This window comes from Kogia breviceps, chromosome 2 (assembly GCF_026419965.1).
Source record: "Kogia breviceps isolate mKogBre1 chromosome 2, mKogBre1 haplotype 1, whole genome shotgun sequence".
NCBI lineage: Eukaryota > Metazoa > Chordata > Mammalia > Artiodactyla > Physeteridae > Kogia > Kogia breviceps.
Window position 1 is genome coordinate 180,074,630 of NC_081311.1, and position 27,676 is coordinate 180,102,305.

A 27,676-nucleotide genomic window follows, 5' to 3' on the forward strand; every position below is an offset into this window, starting at 1 on the left:
AGGCTTGTTATAAGGCATAATGATTAACATCTATGAAAATGAACCAATTTTCAATAATAATCACATCCCCTAAAAACAAAGCAGAAATGAAGGATTTAAAAATTCTAATACTAAATACATCAAATACTAAATACTAATACGTCAAAGCATGATAAGTCATTCCTAGGATTATTTTAACTAAAAAATAATTTTAAATAATAAAATCCTTTTATAATTTGAAAATCAAATATTTTTCAATTGAAGTTGATTCTTAATTATCTACAAATGGATTATCTGTACTCTCCACATTACTTGGCAAGGTTCAAGCTACCCAATATGTGTATGTGTATGTATGATATGAGTGTGTATATGAGATATGAAAGTGTGTGTGTGTGGGTGTGAGTGTATATATACTATGATATGTGTATATCTGGTTTGTGTTGAAAGAGATAGAGTATTTGTAAGTATAAATGTTCACCTCTGAGCTCACTCAACACTACAGATTAAAAGAGACTTGAGGTTCCATTGTGTCTCTGATACCCTTCATTAGACCTGGCTCCAACGAGTTTGACTTTATTCATTTATTTTAACAAAAAAATTTTTTAAATCATATTACCATCACAAATTTATTCTTAATTAATAGTCATATTGAAATACAACCTTTGAGATGAAGCAATATTCAACAAGTAAAATTTCCCATCATTTTCATATGATGCAAAATGTTACTTTGAGTCAAGCAGTCTCTCCTTGTTTGCTTCATGTTTGGAAGAGGTTGCATCTGCCAAACATGCTTCCTCCTTTGGAACAGTGTGCGAATGCATAGAACTGCAAGAGGTGGACAAAGCAAGCTACTCACTAGATGAATCACATCTGAAATGACCACTGCCAAAGCCTAAGCACTGGCATGAGAGTTTAAAGCCAGATTCAGACAATCGCTCCCACTCTTCTCCAGTGGCGTAATGGGAAACCGTGTAAGGGTCGAAGCACGAGTCATCCGCGGGTTGGTTTAGGCCTTGGTCAACTACATGAAGAAAAGGAGGAAAAGGCAAAAAAAAAAAAAAGACATCTTATTATGGTTTTGGACCATAAGAAGAGAACTGAATTATTGTATATAATGACTTATTTGAAAACAAAAATCCTAGTAGCACTAAACACTCATCTGTTCTATCAGTGCATCAACTGCTCTAATAAACAATGCTTAGATTTTGCTAGTGAACAATTGCCACAAGCCTCTTAAAAGGAGCCCATCTTTCACTTTTGCCCTCAGTGCTAAAAAAAAAAAAAAAAATCATTTCTAGTAATCTAGTCTATATAACATGGAACAGATCATGAGGCAATTAAGAACTTCAGTGGGATGCGAAGGCTGGAAATTCCTCTCCATCAGTACCTGAGTGACCCTAAGCTAGTTATTTAACATGTCTCTGCCTTATTTCCCTCCTCTGTAATGTGGGGATAAAAATAAAAATATCTCCACCTACTCAGGATCTTGTGACGATTACATGGGATCATGAATTCAAAGCACTGGCCTATTACCAACAGAAGGTGCTCACCAAATAAAGAATAATTATTAGAGGGCATCTTTTGCTTTTAATGCAAACGTTGTCACAGTTTTATATGCCATTAAAATGTGATCGCATTTATTTTATTGCATTTTTTGTATAATAGTGCAAAAAGCCTAGATTTTGTACAGTCTTTTCATAATGGTCAGACCGCTTTACTCTATCAATAAAACCAACTGTTCCAAATAAGAGAAAGCAATGGGATATCGATGGCTTAGAAATTAAGTAATGGAATCTCTTCATGTTGCCTAAGATCTGGTCTTTATGTTTTGGGAAAGCTTATTTTAAAATAATCTATGCAAACAAAGCATGCTTCAAATTATTCTCTAAAAATTAAGTAAACTAACTTCTGTGACTTTGAATCCCACTGTGTATATTTCTTTTCACAGTGCAAAAATCAAAAGCTCAAAAGCAACAGATATTTGAAGTGTCTAATATTTTGAAAGGCATCACAGTGGAAGAAAATAGAGTTTTGTTGAAACTAAGATGTCTGAAATATCTCAAAGCTGGGAGAACCTGGCTAGAATGCAGAATATTGCTGCTGCAAATAAGGAGTCGGAAAGAAGGAAGGAACTTAAACTGCTATGAGGGGTTTCAGTAACCTTCCTAAAGATAGCCAGGAGTTAAAATTCCACCTGACCAAAGTTCTGGAGATGGAATCTTTTTAAAAAAATGATGTGGATAAAGCACAAAGACCTTTTTGCTCTTGAAAATTCCTTTCACATGGCATTCTACTAGCAAAACCACACGAAGCATAAAGTGTGCATTACCATGGATATATAACACAATAAGCACAAAATAATCCCCCCGCCAAAAAAAAAATAAACTGCTTAATTCACAGGCTTTTATACATGTAAAAGAACACAGTCACCTATCGAATGAGAAAGGAGGCTGAGGTTAAGTAACTGGCCCTAGGAATAAAGCCTGTCACTTGGCAGACAGAATTCAGCACTCCCTGCTGATGGGGAATGGAGTACCCTCCAGTTGGAAAATTTGAGATTCATGATTTTGATTATTCTCTACCTCATGTTTCTTGGTGACTCTCCAGCTTGCTGGAGTTTGAAAAGCCGGGTGATACACTACTGGTTTAATGGAACTTTCCAGGTGCTACAAAAAGTCAATGACCATTTAACCTCATTGTGGTTTTAGGCCTATATAATCATGAAATAACGTGGGAATAAGGGAGCTCTTTGGACAGAAATGGGCTATGTTGCTAGCATTTTATATCAGGACCAAAACTCAGCAGGCATTGATGTCGGCAGATAAGGAATTTCCTTTACAGGTAATCACTTTCAGTACTTAAAACTTACTCAGGAGGACAGCAACCTGGTAAGATGAAGAGGGTCTGGGAACAGAGATCAGGAGACTCGTGTCTTATATCAACCCAGATACTCACTAGCCGGGACTCACAGTGTTGGACTAAACAATATTTGAAGTCCCTTCCAGGTGTATCATCATATCACTGTTTGAGACTCTAGGTCTGTGTTTTACAAGATACTACAATATTCTGAGGGGAAAATAATTGAATTTAAAGATGCTCAGTTACTTCATGGAATTATTTCCTAAAATCAAAAGACAACAGCAAGAAAGGAACAGTCACTTGAAGAAGCATCTCTGGGGTAGTCCAGAGCTTTTGCCCAAATAACCCCAATGTTCACATACCAGAATTGCCCACGGTAACTATTTGCTCCCGAACCTTATGCCTCTTCTGGTCTTTTATTGCCTCCACTATGATGTTGTAGGTGGCCCCTCTGGTGAGACCCGTCAAGGTGGCACTAGCAGAAGTTCCAGGAACTCGGAACTGCAATTATTAGCACATCCAAAGTAAGGGAGAAAGCATTATAGTGAGGAATCGATATGACTTTTCCTATTCTCTTCTCAGTAACTCTTAACTGTGTAAACAAAGTAAAGGGAGACAAAGATGAAGTGTAAGGTCCCAACCAGAGAAGGAGAGAAATGGAGCTTGAGTGAGGGGCTATCGTTTCTACGTGACAGATTTTCCTGCCAAAAGTCTACCCTACGTGGTAGACATGGGGTCCTTCAAACCCTTTGGCAAATCCTCAAACTCATGTTTCTAAGCCTATAAATCCTCCACAGTGTAGTCAGTTTTTAAAAGTTTGCCACTTTCTAAAAATAAGAAAACAGGGAACATTGATATCAGCAAGACAAACTAAAGCATAGAAGTTTTAGTCAGAGAATCAATCACTTATAGGCACAGCTTCAGCCAAGTTCTTTCTCCTTTGACATATTGTAGATAATGGGATTCTTCAAGGACAAACCATAACGATGGCATTTTAGCCCTTCCTGGACAAAAGTCAATTCAGGCAGACTCTCTCTCTCTCTCTTTTCTAAGATCATTTCTTTGTCTGTATGACCATGGAGCCTCAAATGATTGATGATAATAGAAATGATTTTATTATCTACTAAACGAAAGCTAATGACACTCTTTGGAACATCCCCTAAAGTAGAGCCGTACTGAGATTCAAAAAGAAAATCAGGACTTAAGCACGCCACCTTTCTAAGAGGTTCTAGAAGTACGCCACTGGACATCAGAGCTCTGGTCACTTCAGTAGCCTAGCTTACTTTTTTTTCCCAGGCTGCCCAGAAGTAAAGAGAAATATGAATTACCTGCAAGGGTTCTTCATCAATGCCAACTGGATGACATGAAATGATATACTCAGAGCTTTCCTGGAATGGGGTCCATGAGATGGTTGTCTGAGAGAGAGCTTCTTGTCCTGTAGAAGCATTTGGATTGAGTCCCAGAACGTGAGGGTAGAGATGATGGTCTACGTCTCCCCTGGGGACAGGACCAATTTGGATCTCCTCATTTATATTCGGTGGATACGGTCTTGGCCTATGCCTTACGGGGCTGGCCATTGTGGGCGGTGTGGTTCGCCTAAAACCATGCTCCTCAAAGATCATTTGTTGCCCAAGACTGGGCTGCTGACCAGAAGTGCCAGGAAGCTGAATACCGTTTCCAGTGTCATACCCAGGGTTGGTGATGAAAGGGGTCTTTTGAACTGTGGAGGGAACATCCAGGATCTCTGGTCCATGAAGATTGGGGTGTGGAAGGGTTACCAGTTGGGGAAGCTCATCTAGCCAAGAGAGGTTAGAGCCAAAAAAAGCAAAGCGTGTTAAGCTCCCAGAAGTAGCCTCGGGAGCCATTATCAGTTCAGGCAACAACGACTATTTTTCAATCAGATCAAAGCTCCTGGAAAATTAGCAGTTCTTAGGTCACAAAACACTTTTTTTCCAGAAAGAAATCTTTATGATTTTTCTCAAAGTTTTCTTTATAGTTTGGAACTCAAAAAGTGTTAGTATGAATTTATCATACACACAAAGCTTTGAACCGCTGAGCCCCATAGAAGCTGCCTCTGCTCAAATTAAGCCTAATGGAACTGAAATATGCAGCCTTTTTTCTCTTTTTCACTTGAGAATCATGTTATGAGGACTAGAATCCAGACTAATTATATTAGCGTCTGAAGTATGAGAATTCCAGAGGTTTGGTGCAGTAGTTTTTCATAGTTTGAAATGCTAAGAATAGATTAAGATACACACATAAAATTTATTTAAAAATTCTCCTATCAGCATAAATAAAGCATTTTCTTCAAATTAAACTGAAATTGGATAAAAAAGTAAGACAATATTTAGTTCGAAGTTTTAAAAACCAAATAATAAATAAAGACAAATGAGAAAGATTTTTCCCTCCCCTCCCCCTTCTTTTAAAAACATTTTTAACTTCAAAAGAATGTATAGAAGAACAGCAACAATCGCAGCTTGGTTTTTACATTTTAATATCCGGTTTGAATTTTTTTAAAGATGAATAAAAGGCTTTTATATGGACTGGCTAGGAAAAAAATAAAACAGTTCTGCAGATGGTTAGCTTATTCTTGCTATCAAAGAGCACAGCATACATGCTATGCTGTTAGAGAAAAAAAAAAGGTTCATGAGAAATGCATCGAAACCTGGAGCACTTTTTCCCTGCAAAATGAATCATTCATAATTAGTTTTGTCTTGGCCATCTCCCTGTTAACCACTGAGAAAGGTGCTCTTTACCTGTCTTTTTCCTCCCAATCAGAGGCTCACTCTTCTGATTATTCTTGAGGGCAAAGACGTGGATTGTGTACTCGATTCCTGGTTCCAGACCTGATGGAAGGACAGATCATCCCATTATGTCTGTGGGCTCAGCTAGTCAAATGCAAGTTGATCTCACCAGGAGATACTACTGGGAAGCAAGCATCCTCTCTCCAGCTGGCCATTGGCCTCTTGAATGGCAAAACTGACTTCGTTTTGCTTCTGCAAACACTCAAATACTCTGTATACACTAGCCACTTAGCAAATTAATTATCTTCCTGTCAAGTCTGACACCTGAATAAGCACTTTACTTTTCCTGGGTATTCTGTTAACACGTGGTCTCATCTGCCCTTTTGAATTCAAGAAAATCTATCAGCGTTGTACACTGCCAGCGAAATACACACTTGGGAGAGATCAGTGCAGACTGTATACATGAATCTACTTAGGCCTAACAAACAGATGGCTCTCAGTGGCAGGATCAATGAAAAAGTTAGACTACAAAAAAAGAGCTCTGCAGGCAAGAGTAACCACTCTTGTGTGGTCCCTGTAGGAAGTATCCAATTCAACGCCTTCCATATCTGATTCTGTTTTCCTGTCTCCAAAGTTTCTAAAGAAGCAGTGTCTCCTTCCGGTACCTGTGTGTTCTATAGGATTTTTAAGTCTAGATGATAGCCTATATACACAGTTTACCGTATAATCTCTTGGACAAAAACAATACCAGAGGCCTATGATCTCTTATTCCCCATCCCAAGCACTCTCTCCAGTATGGGTCACTGGGAATCACTTTGCCTCAAGACCTATCCTGTGAAACCAGATAATGAGGGCCATCGCAGGTGGCAGTCTGGCAAATCCTGTAGACTTATCATTCTTTAGGTTGCTGAGTGAGAGAACAGTATCAAAATTTGCTAGTTTGCTTTGAAAAATATCTTTTTCTAGGAAGAACTGATAGCTGTCTGGCAAATGTACAGCAGATAAGAAGATTCTAGTTATGCCATTATGACAGTATTGAAATTATTGCTTTGTTGTGAATTCTGAGATGTATCAAGCTTGACAGCTCCTCCATAGAGAATGCTTTTTGAAGTTGTAAGAAAGGGGGCTTCTTGTTCTCATGGTACAGCACCAAAGACACAGTTGGAGTCCGCTAAGCACTTTGTGTGTCCTAGAGAGTAAAGAGGAAAACGGCAGCATGGAAGCAGCAATACCAGTAATAGTAGCTTCTGTGACACCAGGGCGGGGCCGAGGGACCACTTCTCTGGGAGGGGACCCAGGCTTCTCATACTTGATGATGTAACCAGTAATCCTGGCACGAGGTGGCAGCCATGAGAACAGCAGGGAGTTGGGTGTGGTGGCCAGGAAATGCAGGTTGGATGGTGCATCAATGGCTAAAAGAAAACAAAGTTGCATCTCTTTAAGGAAATGAATAACCAAGAAAATTATTCCCACATTCTTTTCCCAGCCCTTAAAAACAGACTTGAGAGAATCTGAGAGTTCTGTAAACAGTAATAATGCTTCATGTGATCTGGAATACAAAAGTATCAGCCTCATTTTTGTTGCTCAAGTTCATGTGACTGATGACACAAACATATAAGTCAGTGGCATTTCTTCAGTAGAAAGTGTAGTTACCAGTAGAGGCGTCGATGACCACAGGGGAGCTCCGGGCATTGTCATTCAAGGTGTACAAGTAGATCTTGTAGTCAGTGCCGGGTTGTAAACCTGGGATTGGTGAAGAGATGATTTTTATCTTCATTTACTAGGAAAATTTTCAAACTCATCTGCAATTTTCATGGTTCCTCCTATCACTGCCTGTTTATACAGACCACGGAAGTGGTTCACACTTGAACAATAACTTAGAGCATGGTATGGGTGTTAACTGCTCATGGGGAGGACATCTCAAAAGAAAGGCACAGATGCACAAAAAGACATTGGCTAAAATAAATTTTAAAATCCAAAAATGCTGTTAGAAGTGACTATCTTGGTGATAGGGGTGAGCACCTACTGACTGTGTTTTATCAGATGGTCACTGGTTGGGAACTGGAATCAGAATTTTCAATCTCAAAAAGACCTAAATTGACCCAGATATTGAACGTTCTCTGACAACAACTTTGATCTCTATGAAGTAGTGCCATTTGCTTTTTCAAATTTAATTCTGCTTTATAGTCTATGTGAATGTTAAGAACTAGACACGATCACTGAGTTTCTTTTGGCTCTCAAGCATTATGTATAATTTTTTTTTTTCCTGTAAGAGAGGGTTCATTGATGAAAGAACTCTGGTGAATGGGACTTATGCCATTCCTCTGGCAAACATTACACAAAACCAGGCGTTCACAGGACAAAATGTTTTGATCGTGGGATGAAAATACGTTGTAAAAAAATAGAGCTGGGTTATCATAAAACACTGAAGATAAATTTAATCAGTGTAAGTGGTAGAAAGACTAATAAGCTAATTTATGTTGGGAATGGATGGCAGTTATCAAATGTGGTCAGTAGAGTGAGCTCCCGGACCTGTAATGGTGTAGCTTCTGACATCTGGCTTGATGGTTCTCTGAACTGGAGTCTGGCCGTTGGCTGGGATGGCATCGACTTGGAAGCCGGTGATCGTCTCAGTCTTGGTTCTCCAGCTAATGGTGATGGTGGTCTCAGTAGCATCTGTCACACGGGCCCTTCTTGGAGGGCTGACATCTGCACGGGATGACAGCCAGAGGTTAGTGCCTGGCTGGCTCATATAGGTAAGGTTTCGATATTTTAAAATGTTTCTTTATTATATACAAATACATCAATTTCTACACATGACTAATAATGTATAGATTTTTCTCCTGTGGCATCCAGAGAGAAAGAGCAGACAGTTATTAGGAAAAATGAAAATATTCACCTCGTGTACTTCTTTTTTAAGAACTGAAAAGCTTTACAAGTACTGTCAGTGGTTCCCAAGGCTGGCTTTACATATCTACAAATACCTCAGTAAGTGTTAAAATCATTGTTATTATAATATAAAATATGTGTAATAAATATAAGGAAGGTATATATATTCACATATATAATAATGTATTGCTAGTATTTTGTCATTCTTATATAGATTCATCTTTTTTCTCAACAGGTGCAATGCCATCCCTATTTCATAGATGAGAGGACTTTGACACTTCATGTGATTTCTGAAAAAGAATAACTGTGGGTTATTGATATGGCAGAAAACTAGGACCTGGGCCCAGAATCGTCCAGTCCTTACTGCACTGTTAGATACAACAGAAGCCAGCATGTCCTCCTCAAACTTCACTCTATGAAAACGAATTCTAACCAGTAGAACATAACCTAGGTGTGAGTCCTAGTTCACTGCACCAGCACTAACACATCATGAAGTGATTCCACGTACACGCCAGTAGACCACTTTCTGGAGAGGCACAGAAGGAAACAGTAGTAACTGGGAAAGCAAATCAATTTCCATATGGGGAATCATTCTATTGTTCACTCAGTGATCTAGAAAGGCATTTGCCATTCTTTAATTTTTGTTTATCCAGAACGTGTGTTGACACTAAAAAGTTTGATTACTCACTCTCCAGAGTCGTGACGACTCCCTGAGCTGGTCTGCTTGTCAGAGTGTCCTTAAGAGCATAGACGCTCACTTCATATTTAGTGGCCACCTAGAAAAAGGGCGCAGTAAGTTTTAGCAATGCGATCTTCTGAAGCCCAGGCATTTTCACTCTAGCATTAGAAAAAATGCAATGGTTAGAAAAGAAAAAGTAAGCTAGCAAAACCCGCAGAACTGTAAGTTCCTGTATTAATTTCCTTCCTACACTGACAACATATTTAATTACATGAATTTAAAAATGCACCTGGGGTTGAGCCCAAGTAAGCCATAACTTACACGTTTATGCTAAGCTGATACAAAATGAGGAAAATGGTATTAGCCGGTTTTTCTCTTTTACGATCTGACAGGTGCAAATCATGAATTTTTCTGATCCCAGAGAGGCAAAGAGAATAGTCCATCTCTGAAACCTCTTTCTGTAGTTTCTCCTGGAATTGGCCTTATGTTAAGAAGTAGAACAATTTCCTAGGTTCCTGGCTAGCTTTCTGCATGCACATCTAGAAGGATTAAAAATGACTTAAGGAAGGTAGGATCAGGCTGGGTTGGTGAAAACTGGAGAATATTCCTTGCAGAGGTAACAGTGCTGAGAAAAAGCATAACTAAAGTAAATTTATGCATTCAGCCTATGGATATATAAATTGCCCCCACCCTGCACACACAATACAACATTTAAGAATACACTTAAAGAGCTAAGCAACATCCAGTGCTGCTCATAAAATTCTGTCCCTGATAGCTTAGGTCAACACAAACTTGTACCAAGTTCTACTTGGTACAAAATTATGATCAATTTAATTTGAAGGCAACGAACACAGATTTATTATATTATATTTCCACCAGCTTCAACTGTGTAAGAAATAACCTACTTCTTTAGTCCAATGAGAAAAAGGACACTTCTTACCATGAGTCCTGATACAACCACAGATGAGCTATCGGGAGCAAGGTTGATTTCTTTCATTGGTCCGGTCTTCTCCTTAGGGGTCACCCGCACTCGATATCCAGTGAGCTGAACATTGGGTGCCGTCCACTGGGCAGCCAGGCTGGTTGGTGAAACCTGAGTGAACTTCAGGTTGGTTGGTGCAGGAATGGCTGTCAGGATGGTCATTGGTTAGAGGTTATCTTACAGTAAACGGGGAAAGGGGGAAAGTAAAGTGAATTCCAAGAAGTAGATAGGTTGTACTTGTTTGGTTGGGTGGGTACCCTAGTCACGCAAAGATTCAGTACAAGAAAGGACAAAAGGGGGTGCAAAATGAAGAAAATGTTTGCTGAAAAAAATGTGTTTTTTATTCAGCAATGCTCAGAATCACTGGAAGCGCTTGGGTAAATGCCAAAACTCTAAGAGACTTAAGGTTCTAGCAGTTGGTTTTTTTTTGCTTTCCCTTAATAAATTAAAGTCAAATTGGCTTATTGGCCATTAGGATTGATCTTTCCATTTCTATGGAAAGAAGAGCAGTAGCCCCTTTCTGATAGAAATTATCTTTGTACGGAAAACCATCTCACAGAGTATTTCATCCCTCCAAAGACAGAATTATGATTTTATTCTCTTTGTTTGGACCTCATGGAAGATATCACTGCTAAATTTCAAGTATTCTCTGTGGTGCAGCAGCAGAAGAAAATTGGCTCACAACAGAAGCAGAAAAGAGAAGCAAAGAGCAATAATACGGATTGTCACCTCCAGGGTTTATGCTGTCACGAGGAGACATCTTTAGCATTCCACTCTGCTTTAGAAATAAAGCATGAGAGGATAAAGAAGGTGGAAAGCATTTGCCCTAACAACTGTTTCCTATGTGTCTGATTCTCAATCCTTTAAGCAAATTATACATCTAGTACATGATCTCTAACCAGAAAAGGAAGGTCTTACCCACGTGTTCTCAGAATCTTGCTGCTATGAAATGGCCCAGTTTGGGTTCCTTAGGATGCCAAATTTCTTTCCTTTATATACAATGAGCATAAGTAACCACAGGGAGTCAAGGCTTAGGAAATAATCCACAATTTTCGTGTTCTCTTCAAATGTCTTGCTTTATGACCTTGTTTGTAAACCAAGCTACTCCAAAATTTCCTTTTATTAGACTTTATCTAAACGTCACCTACATTTTATTGCTTATTACTATTCTTCTTTAAAGAGGGTCTTTCCTAATAGAGAGGTGGATTTGGGGGGTACCCATTTGCACGGGAATCGATAGCCTGATAAAGTATAATGCATTCAGCAGGGCATAAAGCCGCTGCTCCCATGAGCACCCAGCAGTGCAATTAACGATATACCTGTGGACTGGGTTCCAATCAGGGGCTGGCTCTCCATATCATCGTGCAAGGCAACCACACTGACTGTGTACTCAGAACCCGGCCTGAGGCCTTGCAGCTCTGCAGTCTCTTCTTCACCATCAGGTGCAGGGAATAGCTCATGGATTCCATCCTCAGGGCTCGAGTAGGTCACCCTGTACCTGGAAACTTGCCCCTGTGGGCTTTCCCAAGCAATTTTGATGGAATCGACATCCACATCAGTGAATGCCAGTCCTTTAGGGCGATCAATGTCTGTTAGGCAAATTAATGGTAAGAGGTTATGTGAAAAGCAAGTTGCGAAATAAGCATTTTTATAACATGCAAAGCAGTTCTGCAGATACCATTTTTCTTTGATGAATTAAATTCCAATTAACCCACTACTAAATGGAAAATTACTTGACCCTTGCTTAAGGTTTTTGGGTTCAGAAATTATTTAATGTCGCATCACTCAGTAAAACATAGGTGTACCTGAGATGCGGAGATACCCTGCCAAATGTCCCCAAATGAGGATTTATTGATATTCATTTTAAGATATTCTACCAAGATTTGTTTTTGCGATGTGATGTTAGTCTCACAGACCTGGATTTTTTATACCTTGGAAATGGCAAAGTTGATTTTCAATGTTAGATTCAGATTGTTATATTCTTTCTTTAACTCTCCCCCTCCCCCCCACTGAATATTGTAATGTATGTATATTTAATATAAGTATAATATTTACATCAAACGTTGGTCCAGCCAAAGTCTGGTCCAGCCACAAATGCTCGAAACATAATAGTTTCATGAGGCACACTTCAATCAACTTTACCATCCAGTTGTAGAAAAGAAGGTGCTAGCAAAATATTTTGTAGATTTGCTATAGGCTAATAAGATTTTGCTGAGGCGATTTGAGCAGGAGAAATTCAAAGCACAGCAACTAACGATGGTAGTTCCACAACTTCTCTCCCTATATGTTCATTCCTTGGCACTGAGAAGGAAAAATGTTTGCAAAGAGCTCAGCTCAAGATACAAACTAGGTATCCAGACACCTAAGCACAAAATTTGACTTTGAACATGGAAAACAGGCACTGGTTACATACTGGTTACTGCTGTCTGAACCAGAGGCTGACTCTCTCCGTTTCGATTCTGAGCGTAGACACTAACCACATACTCCACTGTGGGCTGCAAGCCTTCAATTGTCATTTCTGTTTGATCTGCAAAGGGAGTGAAAAGAAAAGGCAGCATCTATGTCATTCACTATGACAACCAAGTGACTTTCAGAGTTCGGTAGTAAATGCGTGGTGGCCTGGGATTTTCATTTGCAGAATTAGCATGAAAATATGGAGGAGTCACACATGGATTTCCTCTTGGACAGACACGTTCATTGCTAACACAAATTACCATATCGGAGTGAAGCCACACTAAAGGATAAGCTCTAAAATTGAATATGATGCCACCAACAATAAATGATGCTGCTCTTGAAAAAACGAAAATTAACTGGACTTTAAAATATTGGCTTAGAATCCTAATTTCACAATTATTTTATATGAAAACAAAAACAAGAGCTAAAAGAATCTTTAAAAGTCAGTTAGGCCCATCTCTGTCTTCTTAGTGTGCATGATAAACAAAACCACAAAGATGAACCTAATAATTTAAGATGTCCAGGGCTTCCCTGGTGGCGCAGTGGTGGAGAGTCCTCCTGCCGATTCAGGGGACACGGGTTCGTGCCCCGGTCCGGGAAGATCCCACATGCCGCGGAGCGGCTGGGCCCGTGAGCCATGGCCGCTGAGCCTGCACGTCCGGAGCCTGTGCTACACAACGGGAGAGGCCACAACAGTGGGAGGCCCACGTACCCCCCAAAAATAAAATAAAGATGTCCACACCATCAAACACTACTACACATGTAAAAACAGAAATGCACTCATCCTCAAAATTCTACCCTGGAGGGAGTTGTTAACAGCCTTGAGCCCCGAATTCACAAATGGGGAAACTCTGACACGTGATACGAAACTGTATAGTACTCAGAGCCAGGCAGTCATTTATTTTAAAAAGCATATTGTGCGGTCCTACTCTGTTTATCCTGATGTATGTGAGGTGCTGGCTATTCTTACCTGGACCTGCAGTCATTGTTTTCGATGGTCCTGGGCCATTTTTAGGAGTAGTGGTCACTCTGTAACCGGTAACAGGGGAACTTGAAGGCAGCCACCTGACACTAATGCTGTTGTCCTGGACATCAGTCACTTGCATCTGGGATGGTTTGTCAATTTCTACAAATAAAAACCAGGAGAAACCAATGAAGCCCCAGTCCACGGGGACAAGACTAGACAAGTCCTCATCTCCAGTTCTGATACAGATAGAATAATCTCTTACTACTATTAATGACCCTCAGGTGTTTCTTTTGCAGAAACACAGAGAATTTTGGGAGGTGGTGCCTGCATCTTGATACTACTGCTTATTTTCAAGATGGCTGCTTCATTCACAAAGAAATTACATTTCCTGTAGATGTTTGCCTCCTTACCTTATTAGCGCATCTATTCATTCATTAACAAATATTTACTGAACATCCTCTGTCCCTGTCTCTATTATAGGCTCATGGAATACATCAATCAACAAAACAGACAAAAATCCTTGCCCTTGGGGGTGCTTCCTTATATATCTGGCTCAAAACTGTGCAGCTGTTGCTTCATCTTATTAAAAAAGAAAATCAATTCCACAATGAAGAAAATACTTTGGGAGAACATAGTAAAAGCTATCTGAGTAAATGAGCCTGTGTCATCCCAGAGGAGGAGTCGGTACCTGTTCGGTAATCAATGGAAATGGGCTTGCTGCTTGCCGGGCTGTCCCCACGGCCAGTGACAGCATAAACGGTGATGGTGTAGTCTGCTCCAGGTTTAAGACCACTGATGGTAGCTGTAGACTTGCTCCCAGGCACAGTGAACTCCTGGACAGGGCTGTTTCCTCCTGTTTGAAAAGAGATTAATTTAGAGTGTGAGGGGCTGAAAGACACTTAGGGATTGCTGAGTAACTGAATTAACGTATTGAGAGCAGCTTGTAAGTTACACATGTGCTTATTCCCTTTAAAAAAGTGCTATTAGGGCTTCCCTGGTGGCGCAGTGGTTGAGAATCCGCCTGCCGATGCAGGGGACACGGGTTCGTGCCCCGGTCCGGGAAGATCCCACATACCGCGGAGCAGCTGGGCCCGTGAGCCATGGCCGCTGAGCCTGCGCGTCCGGAGCCTGTGCTCCGCAACGGGAGAGGCCACAACAGTGAGAGGCCCGCGTACCACCAAAAAAAAAAAAAAAAAAGTGCTATTAAATAGGGCCTGAACAGAAAGGTCTATTTATTTGTGCATGTAGTAAGCCTCGATGAGTGTGTAAAAATTGAGAGAAAATTGCAGCTCATGCTATTTTAACATTCCAGCTTTAACGTGTGGTAGATTAAAGTTAGAAAGGGAGAGAAGGTAAGTCCTCAACCCAAGGTTGCATATATTGTGGTCCTTTTTCAAAATCTTAATGGAATACATTCATGTTAAATAAAATTTTGAAAATATAGGAAAGTAAAAGGAAGATAAATACAACTCACTTATCATTTCACCACTGATAATATACTTGTGAATTTAAAATCCTTCCTCCTCAGCTCTGTTGCTCCCCTCTAGTATTGTACAAACAACTTTTTATCTTGATTTTGCCCCCAGTTACGTCATACATATTTCCCACATACTCTTAGAAAGAAGTCAAGGCTCCAGCGAATGGACTTGTCAAAGCTTCTTTAATTATGTATCTATTGCTGGGCTTTCGTGTTACCCATGACAGAATACTCCATCAGAGTGTGAAGTAACACTTCACTAACACACCTGTTTCTCCATAGGTGATCCTGTAATATCTCACTGTGACGGCAGGAGCATCCCAGCTGATCAACAGGCTAGTGGGGGTTGCAGCAATGACTTCCAGGTCCCTCGGAACATCAGAAACTAGAAAAACATGGGAAAGTTTTCACATCCGTAACTTTCAAAGGATGCCCAGATCCACCTTTTGTTCATTTTCTGGATCACTGCCTTTAGGGTTCCTTCATATTATAATAATATAAGTACTACTCAAAATTAAAAATTATGAACAATGCAAGTAAGGGGTGAAGGAGACAATTCAAATCATGGTAAGATGATTAGTTCAAGTGTATTGGAGAGTTTGGGCCCTCAACTTCTTATTTAAAAAAATTTTAAAACCACGTAAAAGTGATAAAAATTATATAATGGACACCCATACTCCCTTCCCTTGGGGAATTTGCCACATTTCCTTGTCTCTCTCTATCTTTTTGTTAATCCATTTGAGACTAAAGTACAGATATGATGATACTCCTCCCCTAAGTACTTAAGCATCTATCTTTTAAGAACAAGTACACTATTATATTAAAATAATTTTTATGAGGATTTTGAAACACAGTGTTTTCTACATTTTGAATAAAACTTTAGTTCTTAAAAATGCATAAATACCTAACTCAGGTGGGAAATTTCTTGAGATAAAGAAATTATCTTCTTTAATGTATTCTCGTAACCATGATCTATTTTTTTTAAGAGATGATGACTCAGGGACTTCCCTGGTGGTCCAGTGGGTAAGACTCTGCACTCCCAATGCGGGGGACCCAGCTTCGACCCCTGGTAGGGGAACTAGATCTTGCATGCATACCGCAAACTAAGCATTCACACGCCGCAGCTCAGAGTCCGCACGCCGCAACTAAAAGATCCCACATGCCGCAACTAAAATATCCCACGTGCCGCAATGAAGATCCCATGTGCCGCAGCTAAGACCCAGCAGAGTCAAAATAAATAAATTAATTTTAAATAAAAGAGAGAGAGAGATGATGACTCAGACAACACAAAGCTATGTCACAGAAGCTTTCACCTGCATAGAAAAGTCCTCTGAGTTTCTTTGCAGACCAGAAAACAAGTTACCTGTTGTTTGCTGGCCAACCAAGGAAGGACTTTCCTCTTTGCCATTAAGAGCGACAATGCTGACCACATAATCTGTGCCTGGATTGAGATTGGTGAGAGTGATGGAATTCCGAGAGGGGGGCACTCGATCCTCCCGAGGTCTTCCAGTCATGTGCTCAGGATGATGGCGGATCTTGTAGCCGGTGATGGTAGCTCGAGGAGCAATCCAGTGGACAGTGAAAGAGTTGGCAGTGATATCAGAAAAGTCAATGCCAGTTGGGGAATCGAGACCTGTTTTTGCCACCCAGGGGAGGAAGAGATAAAAGGGAAAAAAAAGACACCACCAACTTAGGAAGTGAGGAAGAATGTAAGGGAAAGTAACATCCATCCAGTGTTTCCATCCTTTTCCACTAACACAATGAATTGCCATGAACCTCAGGTTATGACGCACTGATTCTAAGCCACAGATACATTTCAAAATCATAAACTGACTGTTCAAAATGTCCAAAAGCATTCTTTTCTTTTTTCTTTTGCTAAGTAATCCAAGTGATTTCCACATCACATTTGAAGACAGGTGTGTGAGATATTCTGGGAACTGATATTTTCAAAGGCTTCAGTGTTCAAGTATTCTATTTCTATCTTATAAGTGTACCTCTCAAAGTAAGGCAAGATCTGCCCACTCTCAGGTTAAGTGTTTGGCTCTCAAAGAAGCTTTCTACACTCAAGAGGGAACTGCTATGTCAACAGGGTGGTAAGAATGCCAAACAAAAACTTTCTAAAATGAAAATAAGACATCATCCTGGACAAATTACAATGCAAGTAATTCCTCATGAATTGAGAATTTAGTGCGTTGCAGAAAAATTAACAAAAATTTAGAGTTGATCTCAAATTCAAATCACTTAACCTCTCTGGGACTTCCAGCAATTTTCATTTTCGTTATAACATTTACTTACTCTATTCAATAATGTACTCAAACCACATTGAGATACCACAGCTTCTTTTTGGAAGCAAGTGGACCATAAGAAATAAATAAATGGCTATATTAAATTACACTTTTTTGAAAGGAAAAAAATTAATAGAAGCACTCATATTTAAGAAGGGACATAATATTATGGGATTCTATTCAACTTCTTTTTATAGTAAATGAATATTTCATCAAGTAGAAAAAAGAGATAAACTCGTTGGCTTAGTAAACAGGGAAAATACTTAGGTGACAATGACAGTGTTGCGTCAGCCATTAGACAGAGCTGCCTCATGAGAAGGGATTTCATCACCTCTCTATAATAATAGAGGTTATGAGATATTATTCTTGGGAGATACTTTTTAAAAAGATAGACAGCAAAGTTTCTGGACTAATTTCAGTCCTCCCTGGAAGCAGAGGGTATAATCTTAGTGACTGGAAGTCAGTGTAACAGTTGAATAAGGTGTCTTAATTTCTTTTAATCTATCAATACTTTTTTAACTGAAGTATAGTTGATTTACAATGTTGTGTTAATTTCTGCTGTACAGCAAAGTGATTCAGTTATACATATACATACATTCTCTTTTTTCATATTCTTTTCCACTATGGTTTGTCATAGGTTATTGAATAGTCCCTGTGCTAGGGAATACAGTAGGACCTTGTTGTTCATCCATTCTATATATAATAGTTTGCATCTGCTATTCCCAAACTCCCAGTCCTTCCCTCCCCTACCACTCCTCCCCCTTGGCAACCACAAATCTGTTCTCTGTATCTGTAAGTCTGTTTTTGTTTTGTAGATGTGTTCATTTGTGTCATATTTTAGATTCCACATATGTGATATCATATGGTATTTGTCTTTCTCTTTCTGAGTTACTTCAGTTAGTATGATAATCTCTAGGTCCATCCATGTTGCTGCAAATGGCATTATTTTGTTCTTTTTTATGGCTGAGTAGTATCCATTGTGTGTGTGTGTGTGTGTGTGTATACACACACACACACACACACACACCACATCTTCTTTATCCATTCATCTGCTGATAATACACTTTTAGGTTGTTTCCAGCTGCTATGAGCATAGGAATGCATGTATCTTTTTGAATTATAGTTTTGACTGGATGTATGCCCAGGAGTGGGATTTCTGGATCATATGGTAATTCTATTGTTAGTTTTCTGAGGAACCTCCATACTGTTTTCCACAGTGGCTGCACCAACTACATTCCCATAAGATGTCTTAATTTTTAAGACCAGTGATCAAAGGTAATGACAAGGCGACAAGCACTCCCACAAAAATGGAGATGTATTTTTACAAGTAGCATGGAATTTTGCTCTTTAAAATTGGTAGGTGAAAGCTACTCAATAAGCATGTTGCCCACATGACTCACCAGTTTTCTGTCTTCCTCTAAGAGGTATGCTCTCGTGCTGCTCGTAAACACTGGAGACGCTGACTAAATACTCTGTGCCAGGCAGGAGATCTGAAGAGGCAAGTTGGAATCATTTTTAAAATGTGCTTGAGGGCTTCCCTGGTGGCGCAGTGGTTGAGAGTCCACCTGCCGATGCAGAGGACGCAGGTTCGTGCCCCGGTCCGGGAAGATCCCACATGCCGCGGAGCGGCTGGGCCCATGAGCCATGGCCGCTGAGCGCGCGTCCGGGGCCTGTGCTCCGCAACGGGAGAGGCCACAACAGAGAGAGGCCCGCGTACCGCAAAAAAATAAATAAATAAATAAAAGTGCTTGAAAGAATGAAAAACCAAAGCACCCTTAGGACTATTTCAATGGATAAAATATCCGAGAGTCCTGTCCTAGAGCCTATTTACACCTAAGTGAATGTTGCTGCCTGGAGAGGGGCTGTCAGTAGGTGATTAGGAAGGGTCACCTTGCCCTGTAGCATCTCTTAAGCCCTGCCCGCAGCTCCACCTGTGTGGGTATGACTCAGCTGCATCCGAAATAAGATGGAGTTGCTGCAGCACAGTAATATTTCTATCATTCACTTAACGGCACATCTGTTGAGGGCATGTGATAATGACCGTGGCACTGTGAATATCATTTACCTCTCACAATCACCCTAGCAGGTAGTTTGCTACCTTTTTTTTTTCTTTTTTAGTTTGCTACTTTTTAAAGCTGCTTTATTGCCAAACAATAGACTGAAAATATTTAAAGTGTCTAATTTGACAGATTTTGACAAAGGTATACACTTGTGAAACCATCACCACATTCAAGATAATGAACATATCTATTACCTCCAAAAGTTTGGTTTACAATTATCCCCAGTTCCTAATGACAAAACTAAGGCACAGAGAAGTTATTTTTTCGATATATTTGCCCAGGATCACACAGGAGTTGAGCCTAAGCCAAGACCAGTGGTCTTAACAATTAACCCTTACTGAAAAAGGGTCATACTCATCGGGAGTGATGGGTTCTGCCCTATTAAGGTAAGAACAGAATACTTAAGAGTTGAATATATATTCCTGGGTCTCCTCTTCTCTCATTCTGAGGTACCAAAAAAGCTACAGAGTAAGGTTTCTAACCATTGAACTCCTACTCAAAAGACCCCCATTCCCCTCTACACCACCTCCCCTTCTGCAGGGGCCCCTGAAGCACCAGACTAGGAGATCGGATGCTTGGACTCCCCTTTCCTCCTTCCTGCTTGGCCAGGGGCAATTTACTTAGCCACTGGAGACCTCAGTTGCTTCACCTGTAAAACAAGATAATAATGGCTTCTCGGGGGGGAAATGGCTACCTTGAGATCTAGAATAGAATCTGGAATAAGATCTTAGAGCATATGAATAACATGTGACAGGTCTATGGCTAAGGCGGGGCAGACAGAGGTCCTGAAACAGAGCCTTGTGTATTGGGTAATGCTGTAGCTACTGATTCCAGCATGCTCCAGAACAGAATCATAGCCCCACTGATAGGCAGACATGAGGATTTCTCGCCCTCAGCCACAGAACTGGAAACCAAAGACTGTGGTCGTGCTGAGCTGCCTTTCTTTGTATTTCACTCTCTAAAATATGTTTGAAAGATAGAGGATGTTTTCAGACCATCATTTGGTAATGTACCTAAATGTGAGCTGTTTTTCCCTTATGTAGAAGCTTTTGCTTTTTGTTCTTATATGTGTATTTTACTATTACAGTGAAAATAATGAGATGCAACATTTATGTGAAACAGCACCATGCTGCAGCCTCCTTTTATTTTCTTTAATAAAATATATCAATTTCAAAGGGTAGAAACTAGAAACAATTTCCATAAATTGTTGTTGTGTATTTTAGTTTCAGTTATTTTCTAAGTCCTCAGCCTTCAGAGAAATCCTACTAACAGATTCTTTCTGAAGTACAAATTACACTTCTGGCTCTTTCTTCAAATTAGAATCCTGACGTACCCTGAGTGACCAGTCACTGTTTCTAAGTTTTCAAATGCCAAATAGATTACCTGCTGACACTTAAATGAGAATAAGACAGATACCATGACACTAGTTTCAATCCTCATTTTTTTCTCTCGTTAAACAGTAAGATTTAGTCATATAATTTCTCTGGGCCCACATTTATTTTTATGTACTTATTTGGAAGCAGAACTTGTTTGAAGTCTTTGAACTTCACTGTTCGTGTTTTTCCACTCTGATTTTTAAAAAGTTGTAGATATCAAAGATATAGTAAAATAACAACAAACATGACATCTTTCAAAATTTATAGAGCTGCACGTTAGATCTGGAGTCTAGCCTGTAGTTCTGTTGTAACTGTCTTAATCTTTCTTGCTCCTACCTGAGGACACAGAATCTCTTCCTTATGTGCTAGCTTAGTATTTATTGAACAAATATACTTGACCGCTTACTTGTTAAGACCACTGCATTGTCTGAAGGGGAAACTGACAATTCTGCAACATCTTCCTCATTTTTCACGGGCGAGTAGCGCACCAGTAAGTTGGTCAGTTCAATGGATGGAGGTGGGGCCCAGGTGACACGCATCGTGTCAGGACCAACATTGGTAAATCGCAGGTCAGTGGGAGGAGGGACAGCTGGTTTCAAATAAGAAGGAAGACTAAGTTAATGTCACTTAAAAATTAAAGCTAACAAGAATAGCTGGAAAGGTAAAACCAGTATTTCATGCATAAAGGAAACGAGTCATCATCATGCAAATAGTCTAATCTAAAATATAGTGAACTACTGTTAAAAATGAAACACTACACCCAGTACTGTTAGGCCCCTTTAACCTTTCTGCCATCAGTATATTTTAAAGGGTCAGTTTAATTCACTTTCAAATACATAAAATCCATGTACATGATTAATACCACTGATGATTATTTGATCCTAGGCTGAAGAGGCTTAGGTTGCTACACAGCAAAGAGAAACATAGCAATACTTTCCAAAGATACACATGCACACAGACAAAAACACAAGAGGGTCTTCACTTTCCCCCTGACAGGAGGGACTACAGCTACTGCCATAGCTACAATTCCATTCAGTGAATTCTACTTACAAGTGAAAGGGGTTCATGCAAATTGGTTCTCAGCATGTTTCTTACCATGCAGGGCAGAGAACCTTTATAATGTTGCATGCTGGTCCCCAGACTGTGGTTAAAGAGGAGTTTCTTTACCTCACCATGGCAATGAAATCTAGAATGTTCCAAAGTCTCTTTTGCTCCTACCGCAAAAAAAAAAAACCTCCTTCCACTCTACCCTAAATTTCAATCGTTTTTTAGACAGTCACAAAGAAGGAACATGGTAGGGTTTATCAAATGATAGAAAGAAGGGTCTACTGTTACATTTTGGAAGTACATTTCTTCTTATTAACTGGTGCTCATGATACAATTTGGTATTAATGTCAGATTTAAAAAAAATAATTCTAGGTCGGCAAATTCAATTAACTTTTTCCATTTTGTATTTGAGAGATCAGATATCTATTTCTGGTTTTACACATCTTCACGGTTTAAATGAAAATGTACTTAATATTGCATATATCTTCATCCAATCAGTTTGGCATATGCATTCCACTCCTTACCAGTCGACCCACCCTCTCTTACTCTTTGGCAAATTGCTGGCTTTTCCCTTGAAACATCCACATTTAACCAGAGTGACTGGGGGCAGCATGCAACACCATCCATGTCTCAAAAACAGAAGTTTTCAAAATTCACCGGTTTGTTGTGTCAGTGTAGTAGGGGCACTCTCTCCGCCATTAATGAGAGTGATAACGCTGATGTCATAGTCAATGCCAGGCTCCAGCCCTGTAACTGTGTAGTATCCTACTGAGGAGTCCACAAAATCTTCAAAAATAGGGATACCTTCTCCTGCCGCAACTACTGTGATGCGGTACCCAATAATGGTGGAAGAGTTTAGCGGGGTCCACCTCAGGCCGATGCTTGAATCGGTTATATCAACAAAGCTTAGGTCAGTGAGTTGGGGCACCTCTATTGAGTTACAAAGCAAAGGAGGGCAAAGGAAAACAGAGGCAAAAATAAAGCAGTGTACATCAGGTTACTAGTGGTAAAACTGATAGTGTTAAAGCAATGATGGTAATATGCAATCTGCTCCAAATTATCTGAAAAGACTTTTTAAGCACCATGAATAGTTTCCCTGGGAGAACAAAACAGGCTACAATATTACTTTAGGGATTTTTGTTTGTTTTTTGAAAATCCCCCAAACAGTAAAATTTAAATCTCTCAGGCTCTAAAAATTATAGTCCTGTTTAGGATGTTGAAACCATTCTTAGAACCTAGACATAATACCTGTAGTAAGTATCAGCAAAGTTTAAAAAAAAATCCAAAACTATTTTAGTCGGAAAATAAAACTTTCATGAAGAGGGTTAAAAAAAATTGATTGATGAGTTTTTCTTTATTTTCCCAATAGAAAAACTCGTGACAACATCACAGTCATGATGCTAATGCATTATGAATGTATGGTATAAAATGTGCCACTCCAAAGCACATTCAGGGAAAAGACAGATAGGCCTGAGTCCAAGGCTACTGTTAATATTTTATTCATTTCATAATCAAAATTATTTAAGTAGCATTAGTAAAAGCATTCCACCAAATAATGCAAAGAACACAATCTGTCCAACGCTTTCATCTGTCACGATTCAATTCTGGACAAACAACAAACCTATCCCTAGATAGGTCTTTTCAATGTTGTCATTCAATCCACAAGAAAGAACACCCTAAAGGTATGGCCTTTCTATTTTTTTTTTTTCAATTAAAAAAAAAAGAATTTGAAATGGCACGATGAAGAAATGAATGTGTCAACCAAGAGCTATTTCAGTGCTCACATATGGAGCCTGTAAGATCAGGCACAAATGTACGGATGGGATGCATTTACCATATTACTTTTTGCCTGTCAGTACTGAGTACAGACACATGACATCATTTTAGTGATAGTTCCACGTGAGCGGACAGTACAGAGTTAATGCCATGGTTGCCACTCCATTGCATACCCATCGAGACAAAGAGCATCCCAGTGAAGCACAGACAGTTAAGCAGTGTTAACAGCAAGCATTTGTCCAAATAGTTGCTTTGACTTCATGGTTCTAGAGAGTATGGTTCGGAGGTCAGAATTAAATCCCAAACATATTTGACACACTCAACCATTAAGATTAACATCTTAATCCCCACTCTTACTGGAACTGCCACTCTGAGGATAATAGCTTATTTTTCCATTACCTGGCATGATGATATCAGAGATAGGGACACTTTCCTTGTCATCTTTGACAGTGTAAACACTGACATTGTACTCCAGGCCAGGACTCAGGTTTTCAAAAGTGCAAGAACTCTGATCAGCATGGACCACTTCTTCCAAAGAATATCCCTGCTGGCCATCTGTAGGGGTGGTGGTAATTCTATAGCCAGTAATGTCTGGAGAAAACAGAAAGGAGGAAGTTACTGCCCAGAACATTTGTGACCCAGAGCCTATTAAACTCAACTCCAATGATGTACCGTCGAAGGGGAATGGAGAGAGGACTCAGCATTTATGTATTGAAGACTCTACCTATTGTCATTCAGGGCTTACAACAAGCCGTTGAGGGAGGTATTAATATCCTCAGTTTAAGAAACTCTTGGAGAGGGGAAATGATTACCAAAAGCTTTTCTGTCTCTAAATTCCATGGTCCTTCTACCACTCTACCCTGTTTTTCTTAATGGATCATTTGCAGGACAGCTGAAGACCATTCTATTTTACCTGCTAGGATGGAATGGCTCTCACCCTTAAGCACATTCCCCAAAGTGGGCTCTCCTAATTTACAAGGTCTAAACCTATGGGATTTACAGGAAGGGAATAGGAAAGGAGAAAAAGTAAAAAGCAAAAGTGGCTCTACTTGTTCTAGAAGAAGTATATTCACTGCTGAAGACTTCAGGAATCATGGAAGTGGGTCAGTGAGAGGGTTTAGGGGAGGAGAGAGACATTCAAATTAAAATAGTGATGAACTGAGATCCATGGGGAAAGACTAAATGTAAAGCGAGGAAGTATATTTAAGTTAAGCTTACTAAAGGGAGAGAAAATGATGGCACATTTTATAATTAGGAATAGGGTGACCACTAAAGTGGTATATACAAGGAAATCCAAGTGGATGGGAAATCAATGTTTGGGTCATTACACTGGCTAGTCCATTCAGATGGACAGGCTAAGCCATCCATTAAGACTAAATATTAATGATCTAGCTTCTGACAGGCATGAAACTTGCCAACCTAAAAGTTTCAAATTTAGAGTAATTCAGCTGGAAATAGTGTAGTTTTGGCTTAAATGAAGTTTCCACAGACAATGAAAACTTCACTAAAGTCACTTTACTTCAGAGGGGAATTAAAAAGGATATTTTAAGCTAGCTTTATTGCATGTGACTGCACATATTGATCTGATTTATAAATAATTGCTTTAGCTGTGTGCCCAAGCAAAGGGAAGAACTGTTTAAAAGATTAGAGTACAAAACAGAAAAGAGTGAAATAATAAACTAAATATAGCCATTAATGAAAAAGTACAGGAGTTATAGATACCATAAACATTAGTTGGCGTTTCTGTTTTTGTTTAATTTTGAATTTTGTTTCATTTAGAATTTTCTCAATAATGAGTATCCTGATATCTCAATATTGATTCCCCCAATATACCCAATATTAAATATTTTAGTTTACATTTCTCATTGAAAGAGACTTTCACATGCACTTGGCAAAGATTGGGAATGTCTGAAATTTCGCTTGCCATTGCGCTGGTACATCATGATACTTGAATATTGCCATAGGTATCTTTACACATTTTAGGATTCTGTAAATAATTTTTAATATGTGTGAACGAGGGTAGACAGAAGCTTTATGTAAAGCTTGAAAAACAGTCATGGAATGCCAGTTAGCCAAATTTCTCATTCTTGAGTATAAGTAAAACAAACTAACAATTAAAAATCCAAATTCGTGAAGTCTGGTGTAAGAATGAGTCTGAGCACTTGAGTTGCAATCCCAGTTCTGTAACATTTAAAATTTGTGACTATGGGTAAGTTGATTTTTTTCTGAGTCTCAGTTTTTTCATTCTGTAAAATGGAGGTCATTTCTACCCTGAGATTTTTGTTGTGCAACTCATGATAAAATATTTGTGAAATAATCTAAGTTTACTGAGTAATATACTTAGAATCTATGATAACCCACAAATGGAAAATTAGGAAGTATAACTTCAGCCATTTGTTTGGCAGTTTGGAATGCCACTGAGCAAAAAGGACTGCTCAGAATGCTTTTCCTCAGCTCTCATGATTCCCTCCTATAGCTCAATAAGGGTCTGCCTTGCTCTCTTTCCTGTAATTTAAATAAACATGCAGTAAAACACCCTATATGTCACTCCATGACATGCGCCTGTATTTTTTTATGGAGAGCTAGGTGCTTATAATTTTGACCCTCTCTCTGAAGGGAACACAGTTTCTAAACTTTGTCTTGGGAAGGCATTGCATATACTTGCCCTATGATACATCCCAGGCTTACCTGGGGTGGTACTCCTCTCCCAGGAGACAGTAAGCACGCCAGTGTCGGGGTTTGTTTCCAGGTGCAAGTTCTTTGGTGGAGCCAGTGCTATGCAGAAAAAAAAATTTTAATTATAAGTTAAAGCTAGCACAAAGCACTTGAGCTGTGGAATACCTCTCTCTCTTTTCCTCCCTCCCTTCCTTTCTTCCTTCCACAATCAGTAAAAATAAAGAAGTTATTTATTTATGTCCATGCTGGACAGCAATTCTCTGAGAGAATTTTTTTTTTTTTTACAATTTTTGATTTTGCAACACTACTGAAATTTTTTTCTGTCTTGCCAGTTCATAAACATTTTTGACATGGAAAGAACACTTCCGATGCCATAGATTATATGACATGAATTGAACTTGCTATTCCAAACTTAGAAATAGCTAATAATATAAGTAGGGATGAAATCTTTCCCTTGTGTCATTATCATAAGTAAAAAGTGATATTGCTATCAGCTACTTTAAAAAAGTGGAACAATTTAAAAAACGAAAAGAAAAGAAAAGAGGCAAAAAACTCCTCTTACGTGTCACCACTTTCTTCACAATTGGTGTATCTCTCTCTTGTCCATCTTTCAGGACTGAGATGGTGTAAATGTATTCCATGCCTGGGGTCAGGCCAGACACAACGATGCTTCCTGAGTCTGAGGTCACTTCTCGTGGTGCTTCCCCTCCCTGGCTTGGTCGTACACCCAGCTAGGAAAAAGAAAGCAAAATAAACACCAAGGACAAATATTTCCAGAGCTGGGTTACTGCTGAGAGATTGTGGTTATGCTTTGCATAATGTGGACTCCTCAGGAACTGCATTCTGCTTTTAGTTGGGAATGAGTTGGCACCTTACTTTAGCTCTATTAAATAATGTAGCTGGAAATTCCCTGGAACTGGGTGGGGAGGGTGCCACTTAGGGGAAGTATCTTCCAAAACTAAGTTAAGGTAGCTTGTAATGGAAGGTTCCAGAGAAACATCATTATATACTGTTTTGCTTGATAAATAATCTCCTGGTACAAACCAGAAGTACACAAGGGCTTTGGGCCACATGCTCGTTCATTTCTTATTTTCTTTTTGCTGGAAGAAATCCTCTAGTTCTCTCTTTAATGAGTTATCAGCATTCAACTTAAATGTACCAGTCCCTGTAACACTTTGTACTTCAAAAACACTCCTTTTAAAGAAGGACAGCTTCAACTGCAGGCTGATATGTTACAAAAGAAGAATTAAGACTAATGTGCCCTTAATTTTCAATCCTTTTAGATTTTATTTGAAAAGCCTAGGTGATATCATGTCATCAGTGTTCAGCTCTACAGACATGCTTAGTACTTGATAAGGCTCCTGAAAGTCTAAATGACACTATAAGGGAAATTTGAAAGGTATACTGACAATCTTCAGAAAGGGTT

At 39.4% G+C, this 27,676-nt stretch overlaps 1 protein-coding gene across 8 annotated transcripts in view; it reads right to left on the minus strand.

Annotated features, from left to right (window-relative positions):
• Positions 1-27,676, minus strand: part of FN1 (fibronectin 1) — a 69,541-nt gene that overhangs the window by 5,513 nt on the left and 36,352 nt on the right. Inside the window, exons 22-42 of one of the 8 annotated variants that reach the window (XM_059052777.2) lie at positions 26,813-26,981; positions 26,263-26,349; positions 23,974-24,165; positions 22,456-22,728; positions 21,158-21,340; positions 18,716-18,805; positions 16,394-16,663; positions 15,299-15,415; positions 14,242-14,406; positions 13,557-13,712; positions 12,546-12,659; positions 11,452-11,721; positions 10,091-10,278; positions 9,160-9,247; positions 8,115-8,291; positions 7,236-7,325; positions 6,815-6,994; positions 5,595-5,684; positions 4,167-4,273; positions 3,201-3,339; positions 836-1,000 (exon numbers count right to left, since the gene is read on the minus strand). In XM_059052777.2, coding sequence (XP_058908760.1) covers positions 836-1,000; positions 3,201-3,339; positions 4,167-4,273; positions 5,595-5,684; positions 6,815-6,994; positions 7,236-7,325; positions 8,115-8,291; positions 9,160-9,247; positions 10,091-10,278; positions 11,452-11,721; positions 12,546-12,659; positions 13,557-13,712; positions 14,242-14,406; positions 15,299-15,415; positions 16,394-16,663; positions 18,716-18,805; positions 21,158-21,340; positions 22,456-22,728; positions 23,974-24,165; positions 26,263-26,349; positions 26,813-26,981 — 3,310 coding nt within the window. Of the gene's footprint in view, positions 1-835; positions 1,001-3,200; positions 3,340-4,166; positions 4,634-5,594; positions 5,685-6,814; positions 6,995-7,235; positions 7,326-8,114; positions 8,292-9,159; positions 9,248-10,090; positions 10,279-11,451; positions 11,722-12,545; positions 12,660-13,556; positions 13,713-14,241; positions 14,407-15,298; positions 15,416-16,393; positions 16,664-18,715; positions 18,806-21,157; positions 21,341-22,455; positions 22,729-23,973; positions 24,166-26,262; positions 26,350-26,812; positions 26,982-27,676 lie in introns of all 8 variants that reach the window. The other 7 variants (XM_059052774.2, XM_059052780.2, XM_059052776.2 and 4 more) reach the window with 7 other exon arrangements.